General features: G+C 47.4%; 1 protein-coding gene across 1 annotated transcript in view; it reads left to right on the top strand.

Annotated features, from left to right (window-relative positions):
- Positions 1–11,096, top strand: part of LOC144486452 (uncharacterized) — a 59,951-nt gene extending 48,855 nt beyond the window's left edge. The window contains 2 exon segments of the mRNA XM_078204481.1: positions 1–209; positions 10,072–11,096. Of these exon segments, the coding sequence (XP_078060607.1) occupies positions 1–194 (194 nt within the window). The 3' untranslated portion in view covers positions 195–209; positions 10,072–11,096.
- Positions 11,097–12,913: the final 1,817 nt, after the last annotated feature.

Below are 12,913 nucleotides of genomic sequence, written 5' to 3' on the forward strand. Positions count from 1 at the left end.
GTCACAGCCCGTTGCAGGCAACCTGTTACTACGACAAGGACGCAGTAAATCCCGTGGTAGGTTCCTCGGCTGTGTCCAATGGAGAACGGAACATTTATAACACCTCGTGTCAGTTCGAGCCAAGTTTCTCAGCCCGACCGATCGCTGAGAATTCTGTGTGTCAAATTCCAACAGGTCAGGCACCTTGGAATTAGAGCGATGTATTAAAGGTGAGGACAGAATCTCTATCTGGGTCACAGACTGTGCATATTTAATCATTAGCCCTTCCTATCCATCGTTGTATCATTTTAAAGCTGAGATATTGCTGGTCGGTGGTAGCCATGATGTGGAGATGCTGGCGTTGGACTAGAGTAGACACAGTAAGAAGCCTTCACAACACCAGGTAGATTTAAAGACTTGATTACCTTTAAAGACTCGTATTCCAACCATTATCTTGCAATTGTGTCTCTGTCAATATATGCCGTGTTTGTGAACCCACCTCTCCACTCAGCTGATGAAGGAGCAGTACTCTGAAAGCTCGTGATTCCAAATAAACCTGTTGAACTTTAACCTGGTGTTGTGAGACTTCTTACGGTAAGTGGTTGGGAGGAGAGTAGTCTGATTGGCCCCTGTGAAGGGAGATTTCAGTCCACGGTTCCAATCTCCCAGCAATTTTCTCTCTGAATTATTAAATTGCTGGTCTCAAACTGAGTTTTAAAAGTTAAGAATCGCTGTTGACCTCGCGATGGCCAGCATTCCCACGACTCCGGTGTGGAAAGGAGCCAGTTTAGGGCTTTCGACCTCCGGATAAAACACAAAGCGACCTTCCCATTGAAGTTCCGAACGCGACTTTGTTACCGCGTCTGGGTTGTGGGAATACCAGGAATATTGTCCCCACTGCCGAACCCAGACCAAACGGTTGAGCTCAGAGCAGTTTGGCTGCATTGGGTCTGCCTTACAGCTGCCAGCTTTCAGATCGAAGGTTCAGAAGCTTTGAAGCGAGGCTAAATAGTGAAAGCTAAACAATCGCTAAAGGGAAACACACTGTCTCCGCAAAATAAAAACAGTGCAAAAACTCACAGCGGCAAAACTGGGGAAAAAAGTTTGCTTTAAAACTAGGCAGTGAGACACTTTGGCACTTAGAATGGCAGAATATCAAGACCCACCAGCAAGACCCACCCACAAAGAACAAAAAGACCAAAGAGAATTACAGCACAGAAACAGGCCCTTCGGCCCTCCAAGCCTGCACCAACCATGCTGCCCGACTGAACTAAAACCCCCTACCCTTCCAGGGACCATATCCCTCTATTCCCATCCTATTCACATATTTGTCCAGACGCCCCTTAAAAGTCACTATCGTATCCGCTTCCACTCCCTCCCCCGGCAGCGAGTTCCAGGCACCCACCACCCTCTGTGTAAAAAAACTTGCCTCATACATCTCCTTTAAACCTTGCCCCTCGCACCTTAAACCTATGCCCCCTAGTAATTGACTCTTCCACCCTGGGAGAAAGCTTCTGACTATCCACTCTGTCCATGCCTCTCATAATCTTGTAGACTTCTATCAGGTCGCCCCTCAACCTCCGTCGCTCCAGTGAGAACAAATCAAGTTTCTCCAACCTCTCTTCAAAGCCTCCACATCCTCTGGTGGCGACCAGAATTGAACACTATATTCCAAGTGCAGCCTAACTAAGGTTCTATAAAGCTGCAACATGACTTGCCAATTTTTAAACTCAATGCCCCGGCCGATGAAGGCAAGCATGCCGTATGCCTTCTTGACTACCTTCTCCACCTGCGTTGCCACTTTCAGTGACCTGTGTACCTGTACACCCAGATCCCCCTGCCTATCAATACTCTTAATGGTTCCGCCATTTACTGTATAAATGGCAGAACCAATAGAATTTGCACACACCAATAGAATTTCAATGGCCCCTCACCCTAAGTGGCCAAGGAGAAGCCAGTTACAATTTACAACTTGCTGTTCAAGACTTCCATCTGCTGTTCCTATCGGGACTAACAAAATCTCTGCCCATTGGAGCTGTGGTTCGCAGGATTAATTTGATTTGATTTATTATTGTCACATGTATTGGGATACAGTGAAAAGTATTGTTTCTTGCGTGCTATACAGACAAAGCATACTATTCATAGAGAGGGAAAGGAGAGAGTGTAGAATGTGGTGTTACAGTCAGAGCTAGGGTGCAGAGAAAGATCAACTTAGTGCAAGATAGATAAAAGCAAAATACTGCGGATGCTGGAATCCGAAACATAAACAGAAAATGCTGGAAAATCTCAGCAGGTCTGACGGCATCTGTGGGGAGAGAATAGAGCCAACGTTTCCAGTCCGGATGACCCTTCAGAATTCTGTCTAGACTCGAAACGTTGGCTCTATTTTCTCCCCACAGATACTGTCAGACCTGCTGAGATTTTCCAGCATTTTTCTGGTTTAGTTAATGCGCGGTAGGTCCATTCAAAAGTCTGGCAGCAGCAGGGAAGAAGCTGTTCTTGAGTCGGTTGGTACGTGACCTCAGACTTTTGTATCTTTTTCCCAATGGGAGAAGGTGGAAGAGTGTGTGTCCGGGGTGCGTGGGGTCCTTGATTATTCTGGCTGCTTTGTCGAGGCAGCGGGAAGTGTAGACAGTGTCAATGGGATTGGAGGTTGGTTTGCGTGATGGATTGGGCTTTGTTGGCTATTAAAGAGCATCACAGCCATGGTGCCCATTCCCTGATTTATGGTGGCATGTCTACAACAATAATTGATCTCTACCTAACGAGCCAGGGCAAAAGATTTATAGAAAAATGAATCAGTCTGGTTATTATTAAAATTAAACCATTGTAGCCGCAGAAAGGAGAATATGAGTGGTGATTTTAACAATGCACAACAGAATAAATTTTATTATTAAAACTATGAATATAAAAATATAAAACAGAATATTAAAAAGAAAAATCATGATTAAAACATGCATATAAATCTAAAAGTGGTTTTCGACACAGAGCAAACTATTAATTATCCATAAAAATCTGTCAAATGTTTATGCTTTGTAAAAGTATCAACCGGGTGGTTTGTTCTGTAACATTCTTAATCTCCAGGAACCTCTCCGCTGTTCATTTTGTTTGTGACACTTGCCGCACCAGATTCTCTATCTCGTTCCTGTACTCTGTCTCGTCATTGTTTGAGACCTGACCCACTACGGTGGTGTCATCAGCAAACTTGAAAATCGAGTTGGCCAAATTCCGCTCCAACTCGATTTTCAAGTTTGCTGACGATATCACCGTAGTGGGTCGGATCTCAAACAATGACAAGACAGAGTACAGGAACGAGATAGAGAATCTGGTGAACTGGTGCGGCAACAATAATCTCTCCCTCAATGTCAACAAAATGAAGGAGATTGTCATCAACTTCAGGAAACATAGTGGAGAACATGCCCCTGTCTACATCAATGGGGACAAAGTAGAAAGGGTCGAGAGCTTCATGTTTTTAGATGTCCAGATCACCAACAACCTGTCCTGGGCCCCCCCCAGTCATAGGTGTATAAGGAGTATAGTAGGGGGCTGAGAACAGCTTTGTGGGGCACCAGTGTTGAGGATGATCATGAAAGAGGTGTTGTTGCCTATCCTTACTGATTGTGGTCTGTGGGTTAGGAAGTTCAGGATACAGTCGCAGAGGGAGGAGCCGAGGCCCAGGCCACGGAGTTTGGAGCTGAGTTTTGTGGGAATAATGGTGTTGAAGGCTGAGCTGTAGTCAATAAATAGGAATCTGACATAGGTGTCCTTGTTATCTAGGTGTTCCAGGGTTGAGTGCAGGGCCAGGGAGAATTTGGAACTGTCGCGGCGATAGGTGAACTGTAATGGATCCAGGTAATCCGGGAGGCTGGAATTGATTCGTGCCATGAATAACTTTTTGAAGCACTTCATAATGATGGATGTCAGTAGTCCAGTAGTCATTAAGGCAAGCTGCCAGGCTGTTCATTCCAGCTGGGATGACAGTCGTCTTCTTGAAGCAGATAGGGATCTCAGATTGTTGTAAAGAGAGGTTGAAGATGTCTGTGAATACCCCCGCCAGCTGATCCGCGCAGGATCTGAGTGTTCGTCCGGGTGCCCCATCCGGGCCAGTTGCTTACCGTGGGTTGACCTTCGAGAAAGCTGCTCTGACATCTGCAGTGGTGACCCCAGATATAGGTTCATCCAGGGCTTCCGGGGTGGAGGGCATGCTCTCGCTGACCTCTTGCCCAAAACGGGCATAGAATGCATTGAGCTCATCAGGGAGGGGTGCGTTGGAGCCGGTGTTTGGGGGGGCATTGGCGAGAGGGAAAAGGGAGTAGGAAGGAGATCATTCCAAAATAAAATAAATCAAGAAAAAATAAACAATACCTTGGGCAAGACACAATAAATATAAAATTAGAAAAATAGCACACCAGGATGATAGGGAGTGGGATAGCTTGATCTTGGTTTCAGATAAAGCTCGGCACAACATCGTGGGCCGAAGGGCCTGTTCTGTGCTGTACTGTTCTATGTTCTATGTTCTATAACTCTCTGTAACGAGGCTGGAATCTTGACAATATAGATTTGCATTTTATAATGCCTTCTCATGTACCATGAAGAATGAATGACATTAGAAATATAACTGTAAACTGATTAATTTTCACACATGTACAGTTGTTATTGTTATGTCGGTAAACTCATAGAATCCCTACAGTGCAGAAGGAGGCCATTCAGCCCATTGAGTCTGTACCGACCACAATCCCACCCAGGCCCTATTCCCATAACTCCAATATTTACCCTGCTAATCTCCCTGACATTAAGGGGCAATTTAGCATGACCAATCCACCTAACCCGCACATCTTTGGACTGTGGAAGGAAACCGGCGCACCCGGAGGAAACCCACGCAGACACGGGGAGAATGTGCAAACTCCACACAGCCAGTGACCCGAGGCCAAAATCGAACCCAGGTCCCTGGCGCTGTGAGGCAGCAGTGCTAACCACTGTGCCACCGTGCCGCCCTATCATCTTGAGTGGTCAAGATATCACTAACATCTTGTGGTGAAGTGATTCCATTCCCCCAGTTCTATTTCCATTTTTCTCCCTTCCCACTGTCCGGGAAGTTGCTCCTTCTCTGGGGTACAGGCTAACTGGAGTTGTTAGCTCAGGTGAGTTGCCTGTGGGGCCATTCTTTCCTTGTGGCCTGGATACAGGATGCTTGGGTGCCATCTCCACATAGCCCTCCAGGTGGACCTGGTCTTTGCTCAGCCCAATGTTCACTCTCCAAAAGTGGGAGCAGGAACCCTGGTGGATTGTGAATGAATTGCATCACCCTCTCTCCTTGGCCCACGTACCCGAGCCTCATTATAGCACTATCATGAGTGTTAATGTAAGACATCTTGTGACTAATAAATAAACTTTAATTTTAACAATTCTGGCTCCTTTTTGTAAGGAGGGATTTTTTGATACATCATGCTAAAGCTGTAATAAGAGAGTACTGGTATAGATACCAGGAAAAGATCAATTGTCTGGAACTCTCACTGAGAAAATAGGGCTGAGAGGTGATCGAATGGAGGTGTTAAAACTCTGCAAGGGTTGGATGGAGTGGACACGGAGAATGTTTCCTCCTGTGGGGAAGAGCAGAACTAGAGACCATCAATATGAGATGGTCACCAAGACATCCAATAGAGAATTCAGCAGAAGCCTCTTTACCCAGGGAGTGGGGAGAATGTGGGACTCGCTCCCAAGGGGAGTGGGGGAGAATGTGGGACTCGCCCCCAAGGGGAGTGGGGGAGAAAGTGGGACTCGCCCCCATGGGGAGTGGGGGAGAATGGGGGACTCGCTCCCACAGGGAGTGGGGGAGAATGTGGGACTCGCCCCCATGGGGAGTGGGGGAGAATGGGGGACTCGCTCCCACAGGGAGTGGGGGAGAATGTGGGACTCGCTCCCACGGGGAGAGGAGGAGAATGTGGGATTCGCTCCCACGGGGAGGGGGTAGAATGTGGGATCCGCTCCCACAGGGAGTGGGGGAGAACGTGGGACTCGCTCCCACGGGGAGGGGGTAGAATGTGGGACTCGCTCCCACAGGGAGAGGGGGAGAATGTGGGACTCGCTCCCACGGGGACTGGGGGAGAATGTGGGACTCGCCCCCAAGGGGAGTGGGGGAGAATGTGGGACTCGCTCCCATGGTGAAGTGGGGAGAGTGGGTGACTCGCTCCCACGGGGAGTGGGGGAGAATTTGGGACTTGCTCCCACGGGGAGTGGGGAGAATGGGGGACTCGCTTCCATGGGGTGCCTTGCTTTATTTTAAGGTGGAGATGGGAATACAGGGTAGGGATGGTTGATATAGATTATAGAAAGGATATTATTAAACTAGAAAGGGTGCAGAAAAGATTTAGTAGGATGCTACTGGGACTTGATGGTTTGAGTTATAAGGAGAGGCTGGATAGACTGGGACTTTTTTCTCTGGAGCGTAGGAGGCTGAGGGGTGATCTTATAGAGGTCTATAAAATAATGAGGGGCACAGATCAGTTAGATAGTCAATATCTTTTCCCAAAGGTAGGGGAGTCTAAAACTAGAGGGCATAGGTTTAAGGTGAGAGGGGAGAGATACAAAAGTGTCCAGAGGGGCAATTTTTCACACAGAGGGTGGTGAGTGTCTGGAACAAACTGCCAGGGGCAGTAGTAGAGGCGGGTACAATTTTGTCTTTTAAAAAGCATTTAGATAGTTACATGTAAGATGGGTATAGAGGGATATGGGCCAAACACGGGCAATTGGGATTAGTTTAGGGGCTCAAAAAAAAGGCGACATGGACAAGTTGGGCCGAAGGGCCTGTTTCCATGCTGTAAACCTCTATGACTTTGTGATTTAGATGAGGAAAGGTGGGAGGAGTCTCGAGTGGTGGACCAACACCAGCAGAATGGCCTCTGTCTGATTGTCTACATAATCCCACGTATGTATTGTTGGGAAATATAAAATTGGAGAGTATGAAATGGGCATTTGTGACTGTCCCATAAATCTGCTTTGCAAGGCGGGGGAAGATAGCTGATTTAGTGCCTCTCCCGTGTCCTTGGACAGCATGTTGTTGATGTGGTTACTGGCCAAATGGATCCAAAGGTTCCTCCTGTGACCTCGTCAGCTAGCTGGCAAGTTCAGGAACGGGGTTGATGCACTGTGGGAGCATTCCTCAGTCTCACCATCAATCCGGGTGGAATGTAGCTATGAGGAAATGGACACCTTGTCTGCTGCCTTTGACCAATCACGGGAAGCCCACTGGGAGAAGTTTAACACGGCCTGACTCAGAACGTTTAACATCTTCACCAAACCGGCCCGTTTAATCTCCCATAGAGCCCCACAACAATAGCTTACATTTACATAGAACCTCTAATGGGTAATAAAACATCCCGAGGAGTTTCACAGGAGAATATAAAACAGAATTCCACAAATCTTAGAAGGAACTCCCAAGGGCCTGTGATGAAAGCCTTTGTTAAAGAAGTCGGTGTTGGAGGAGGAAAGCGAGGCAGAGGGGTCGTGGGAGGTAATTGCAGAGCTTGGGACCCAGTCAGCTGAAGGCGCATCCCCCAATGTGTTTTTTTATAGAATCTCTACATTGCAAGAGGAGGCCATTTGGCCCATCGGGTCTGTACCGACCTTCCAAAACAGCATCTTACCCAGGCCCACCCCCATCCCCATAACTCTACACATTTAGCATGGCCAATCCCCCTAATCTGCACATCTTAGGACACTAAGGGGCAATTTAGCCTGGCCAATCCACCTAACCTGCACATTGTGGAACACTAAGGGGCAATTTAGCATTTACCAATTTACAGCGCCAGGGACCCGGGTTCGATTCCCAGTTTGGGTCACTGTCTGTGCGGAGTCTGCACGTTCTCCTCGTGTCTTCGTGGGTTTCCTCCGGGTGCTCCAGTTTCCTCCCACAGTCCGAAAGACATGTGGGTTAGGGTGCATTGGCCATGCTAAATTCTCCCTCAGTCTGCCCGCACAGGCGCCGGAGTGTGGTGACTGGGGGATTTTCGCAGTAACTTCATTGCAGTGTTAATGTAAACCTACTTGTGACACTAATAAATAAACTTTAAACCAATCTAGTGAGCCTTCGCTGTACCACCTCCAGTGCTTTCTTTCTGCATTCCCAACCCACAGCAGACTAACTGATTTTGCTGCCATTACATTACTCTGGGTGCTTCGTTTGATGAGAATCATTTTGAGATGTTACTGAGAGATGGAAACTAGAAGCAGGAGGAGGCCATTCGGCCCCTCGAGCCTGCTCCACCATTCATTTTGATCATGGCTGATCATCAAATTCAATATCCTGATACCACCCCCCCTATCCCTCGATCCGTTTAGCCCCAAGAGCTGTATCTAATTTCTTCTTGAAATCAGACAATGTTTTGGCCTCAACTACTTTCTGTGGGAGTGAATTCCACACATTCACCACTCTCTGGGTGAAGAAATTTCTCCTCACCTCAGTCCTAAAAGGTTTATCCCTTATCCTCAAACTATGAAATCATAGAAACCCTACAGTGCAGAAGGAGGCCATTCAGCCCATCGAGTCTGCACCGACCACAATCCCACCCAGGCCCTACCCCCACATATTTACCCGCTCATCCATGCATCTCAGGACTCTAAGGGGCAATTTTTAACCTGGCCAATCAACCTAACCCGCACACCTTTGGACTGTGGGAGGAAACCGGAGCACCCCCCCGCAGACACGAGGAGAATGTGCAAACTCCACACAGACAGTGACCCGAGCCGGGAATCGAACCCAGGACCCTGGAGCTGTGAAGCAGCAGTGCTAACCACTGTGCTACCATGCCGCCCCTAGTCCTGGGCTCCCCCACCATCGGGAACATTCTTTCTGAATCTACCCTGTCTAACCCTGTTAGAATTTTATAAGTTTCTATAAGGTCCCCCTCACCCATCTGAACTCCAGTGAATATAGAATCTCTACGGTGCAGAAGGAGGCCATTCAGCCCATCGAGTCAGCACTGACCACAATCCCACCCAGGCCCTATTCCTATAATCCCACGTATTTACCCTTCTAATCCCCCTGACACTAGGGTCAATTTAGCACGGCCAATCCACCTAACCAGCATGTCTTTCAGACTGTCGGAGGAAACCCACGCAGACACGGGGAGAACATGCAAACTCCACACATTCTGAGAATTGTGCCAGGGAATTGAACCCGGGTCCCTGGCACTGTGAGGCAGTAGTGCTAACCACTGTGCCACCATGCCGACAGGTGGGATGAATTAATCCTAATCAACTTAATCTCTCCTCATATGACAGGCCTGCCACCCCAGGAATCAGCCTGGTAAACCTTTGCTGTGCTCCGCCTATAGGACATCCTTCCTCAGATAAGGACACCAAACTGCACACAATACTCCAGATGCAGTAAGATTCCATACAAGCTCTATAGTTAAGAAAGCCCATCAATGCCTCTACTTTCTCAGAAGACTAAGGAAATTTGACCTGTCAGCTACGACTCTCACCAACTTTTACAGATGCACCATAGAAAGCATTCTTTCTGGTTGTATCACAGCTTGGTATGGCTCCTGCTCTGCCCTAGACCTCAAGGAACTACAAAAGATCGTGAATGTAGCCCAATCCATCACTCAAACCAGCCTCCCATCCATTGACTCTGTCTACACTTCCCACTGCCTCGGCAAAGCAGTCAGCATAATTAAGGACCCCATGCACCCCGGACATTCTCTCTTCCACCTTCTTCCTTCGGGAAAAAGATACAAAAGTTTGAGATCACGTACCAACCGACTCAAGAACAGCTTCTTCTCTGCTGCTGTCAGACTTTTGAATGGACTTACCTTGCATTAAGTTGATCTTTCTCTACACCCTAGCTATGACTGTAACACTACATTTTGCACTCTCTCCTTTCCTTCTCCCCTATGGACTCTATGAACAGTATGTTTTGTCTGTATAACGCGCAAGAAACAATACTTTTCACTATGTTAATACATGTGACAATAATAAATCAAATCAAATCAAAAGCTCACATCCCCCCCATTGACGTTTGTGTGAATTGTAAAGTCTTTGTCCCGGGAGCACCTCAGATTTTCATGAAGGCTTTTCCAATCCTTCCAACAGGGAGAAGCTGGCGAGCGGAGGAGTTGGACCACCTGGCATCCTTACATTGATGGCTGAGGGCACTGTGTGCTAGTCAATTCTTGCGATTGAATTGGACCGGGAAAGGCCGAACCCAATGGTGCACAGAAGTTTGATGGCGAACAGCGTAAAAAGTGCTGAAGTCTCGAAAGACACGGGTGCGGCCAAAGTTGTGCGTTCATTGTAATCGATATCTCACGTATCATCATATCGCCACCTGCCAGATCCGTGGCGATCGATTTTCTATTGCTTTGTAAAAGAAAAATATTCACGTTTATATTTTTGTATAAAAACGCAGTGTGTGGTTTTTGGTTTTGTGCTGCCGTTACTCATATAATCATGAGCCACGTCTCTTTGCGGTGATCACAGGTTGAATGCACACCATACGCCATCCTGGTTTGCTCTGTGCACTGAGAGCCTTACAATGAAGGAGATCATCCCCAAGGAGCCAGCCTCCCCTACCGAGGATTTTATCTGAACCAGTTACTAAGTATTAATTGAAAATCGGAGGCACCCAGTGTGGCGCTCGAGAACCCCGGAGACTTGAGGTGCTGTTGTGAGGCAGAAATACACCTCCAACATCTCCGTACACCGACAAGACGAGAGACCCACTTGATGTTGCGCTCTGAACCTTCTGAAGTTGGGACTTGCTCTGTTTTTGTTAAAACAAGAAGAAAAGAATGAAAAAAAAACCCCATTTCAACTTTTTAAGCTATTTACGTATTAAATCAGTACTTTACTGGAAGAGACATGTGTATAATACAGCTTTTGTGTTTTGATATTACAGATATTGAAATACAGAACCCATTGGTTCAGCTTATATTTTAGCACTTGATATATTGCTGCCTTTCACTCCAATGTTGTGTAGTGTTATAAATGTCTTAAACACAAGTAGCTGTTGACAAATTGTATCTTTTTGCTTAAAATTAAAAGCATTTTTTTTTGTAATCCTTCCCCCTCCCTCCCCCTTATTAAAACACTTTTTCTTTCTCCCTTTTTTAAAAAGGATTATGATGTGAATGGGTCCATGTTTTATTTTGAATATCATCGGGTACGTTTAGCAATTAAATTCCTCCCACCCTGTGGGACGATTGGTGTACCTCTGCTCATTTCCATTGAGCAGTGTATGTTTTCCCTCGCTTGTACTCGCTGGAGCTTAGAAAAATGAGAGGGTATGTGATCGAGGTATATTAAATTCTAAAAGGGATTGATAAAGTAAATGTGGACCAAATGTTTCCTCTTACGGGGCAACCTCAAACAAGAGGTCACAGGTATAGGTTGATCAGCCATGGTCGTACTGAATGGAAGGGTCAAATGGTCTCCTCCTGCTCCTACCTTCTATGTTTCAATGTATGGGGGCGGCACAGTGGTTGGCATTGCTGCTTCAGTGCCAGGGACCTGGGTTCGATTCCCAGCCTCGGGTACGTATGTGTGTGTCTGCGTGGGTTTACTCTGGGTGCTCCAGTTTCCTCCCACAGTCTGAAAGACGTGCGGGTTAGATGCATTGGCCGTGCTAAATTGCCCCTTAGTGTCAGGGAGACTAGCTAGGGTAAATGCCTGGGGTTATGGGGATAGGGCCTGGGTGGGATTATAGTTGGTGCAGACTCGATGGGCTGAATGACCTCCTTCTGCACTGTAGGGTTTTATGATTCTATAGGTTGAGAGACAGTAGATTTAAAACTGAGATGAGGAGGAACTACTTCTCGCAGAGGGTGTGAATTTGTGGAACTCGCTGCCCCATCGCGCGAGGGAGTCTGAATCATTGAATGGATTCAGGAAGGAGATGGATATATTTCTAATAAAAAAGGGATAAGGGGATGTGGGGAACAGGTGGGGAGGTGGATTTGAGACCAGGGAGAGATCAGCCATGATCTGATTGAATGGCGGAGCAGGCTCGAAGGGCTGAATTTGCCGACCTCTGCTCCTAATTCCGACATTCCTCTCCTCTGCTGCATGGGTAGGGTTTTGATTCCTGTTGGATGGTCCATGGGTCCGGCTTCCCTCTGATATCCTTGCTCTACAGTACTTGCCAGCTCTTCTCGCAGGGTCTGAGCTTGGTGAGTGCCCACAGACTGGATGCCCGTGGAATACCAACGTGGTGAAACTTGGCTTTGCCCAATGTCCAAATACTGACAACTTTCAGCAGGGTCAGCCTTCAGGGGAAGGAGGCCAGATTGGCTATTCCCCACCATAGTCCAGCTATAGTGCCCCTCCCTACACCCTGGTTAGGATAGAAGGTTACTCATCTTTCATATAATCCCCACAGTGCAGAAGGAGGCCATTCAGCCCATTGAGTCTGCTAACTCTCCGATACAGCATTTTACCCAGGCCTTATCCACATAATCCCACTGATTACTCTGCTAATTCCCCTAATCTATGCATCTTGGGACACTAAGGTGCAATTTAGCATGGCCAATCCACCTAACCAGCATGGCTTGCGGACTATGGGTGGAAACCGGAGCACCCAGAGGAAACCCAGACACGGGGAGAACGTGCAAACTCTACGCAGTGATCCAAGCCGGGAATCGAACCCGGGTCCCTGGCGCTGTGACGCAGCAGTGCTAACCACTGTGCCGCCCCTACAATCAGAAAATTCCTGCACTGCAGAAAAGAGGCCATTCGGCCCATTGGGACTGCACCCACTCTCTGACAGTATCTTTCACAAGCCCTCTCCCTCACCCTATCCCCGTAACGCCACTCATTTACCACAACTAATCCATCTAACCTACACATCTTCGGACTCTAAGGGGCAGTCTACCAATCAACCCAACTTGCACATCTTTGGATTTAAGATGGAGATGATGGAATTTATTCTCCCAGAGAA

The sequence above is a fragment of the Mustelus asterias genome, unplaced genomic scaffold, assembly GCF_964213995.1.
Source record: "Mustelus asterias unplaced genomic scaffold, sMusAst1.hap1.1 HAP1_SCAFFOLD_347, whole genome shotgun sequence".
NCBI classification, from domain to species: domain Eukaryota; kingdom Metazoa; phylum Chordata; class Chondrichthyes; order Carcharhiniformes; family Triakidae; genus Mustelus; species Mustelus asterias.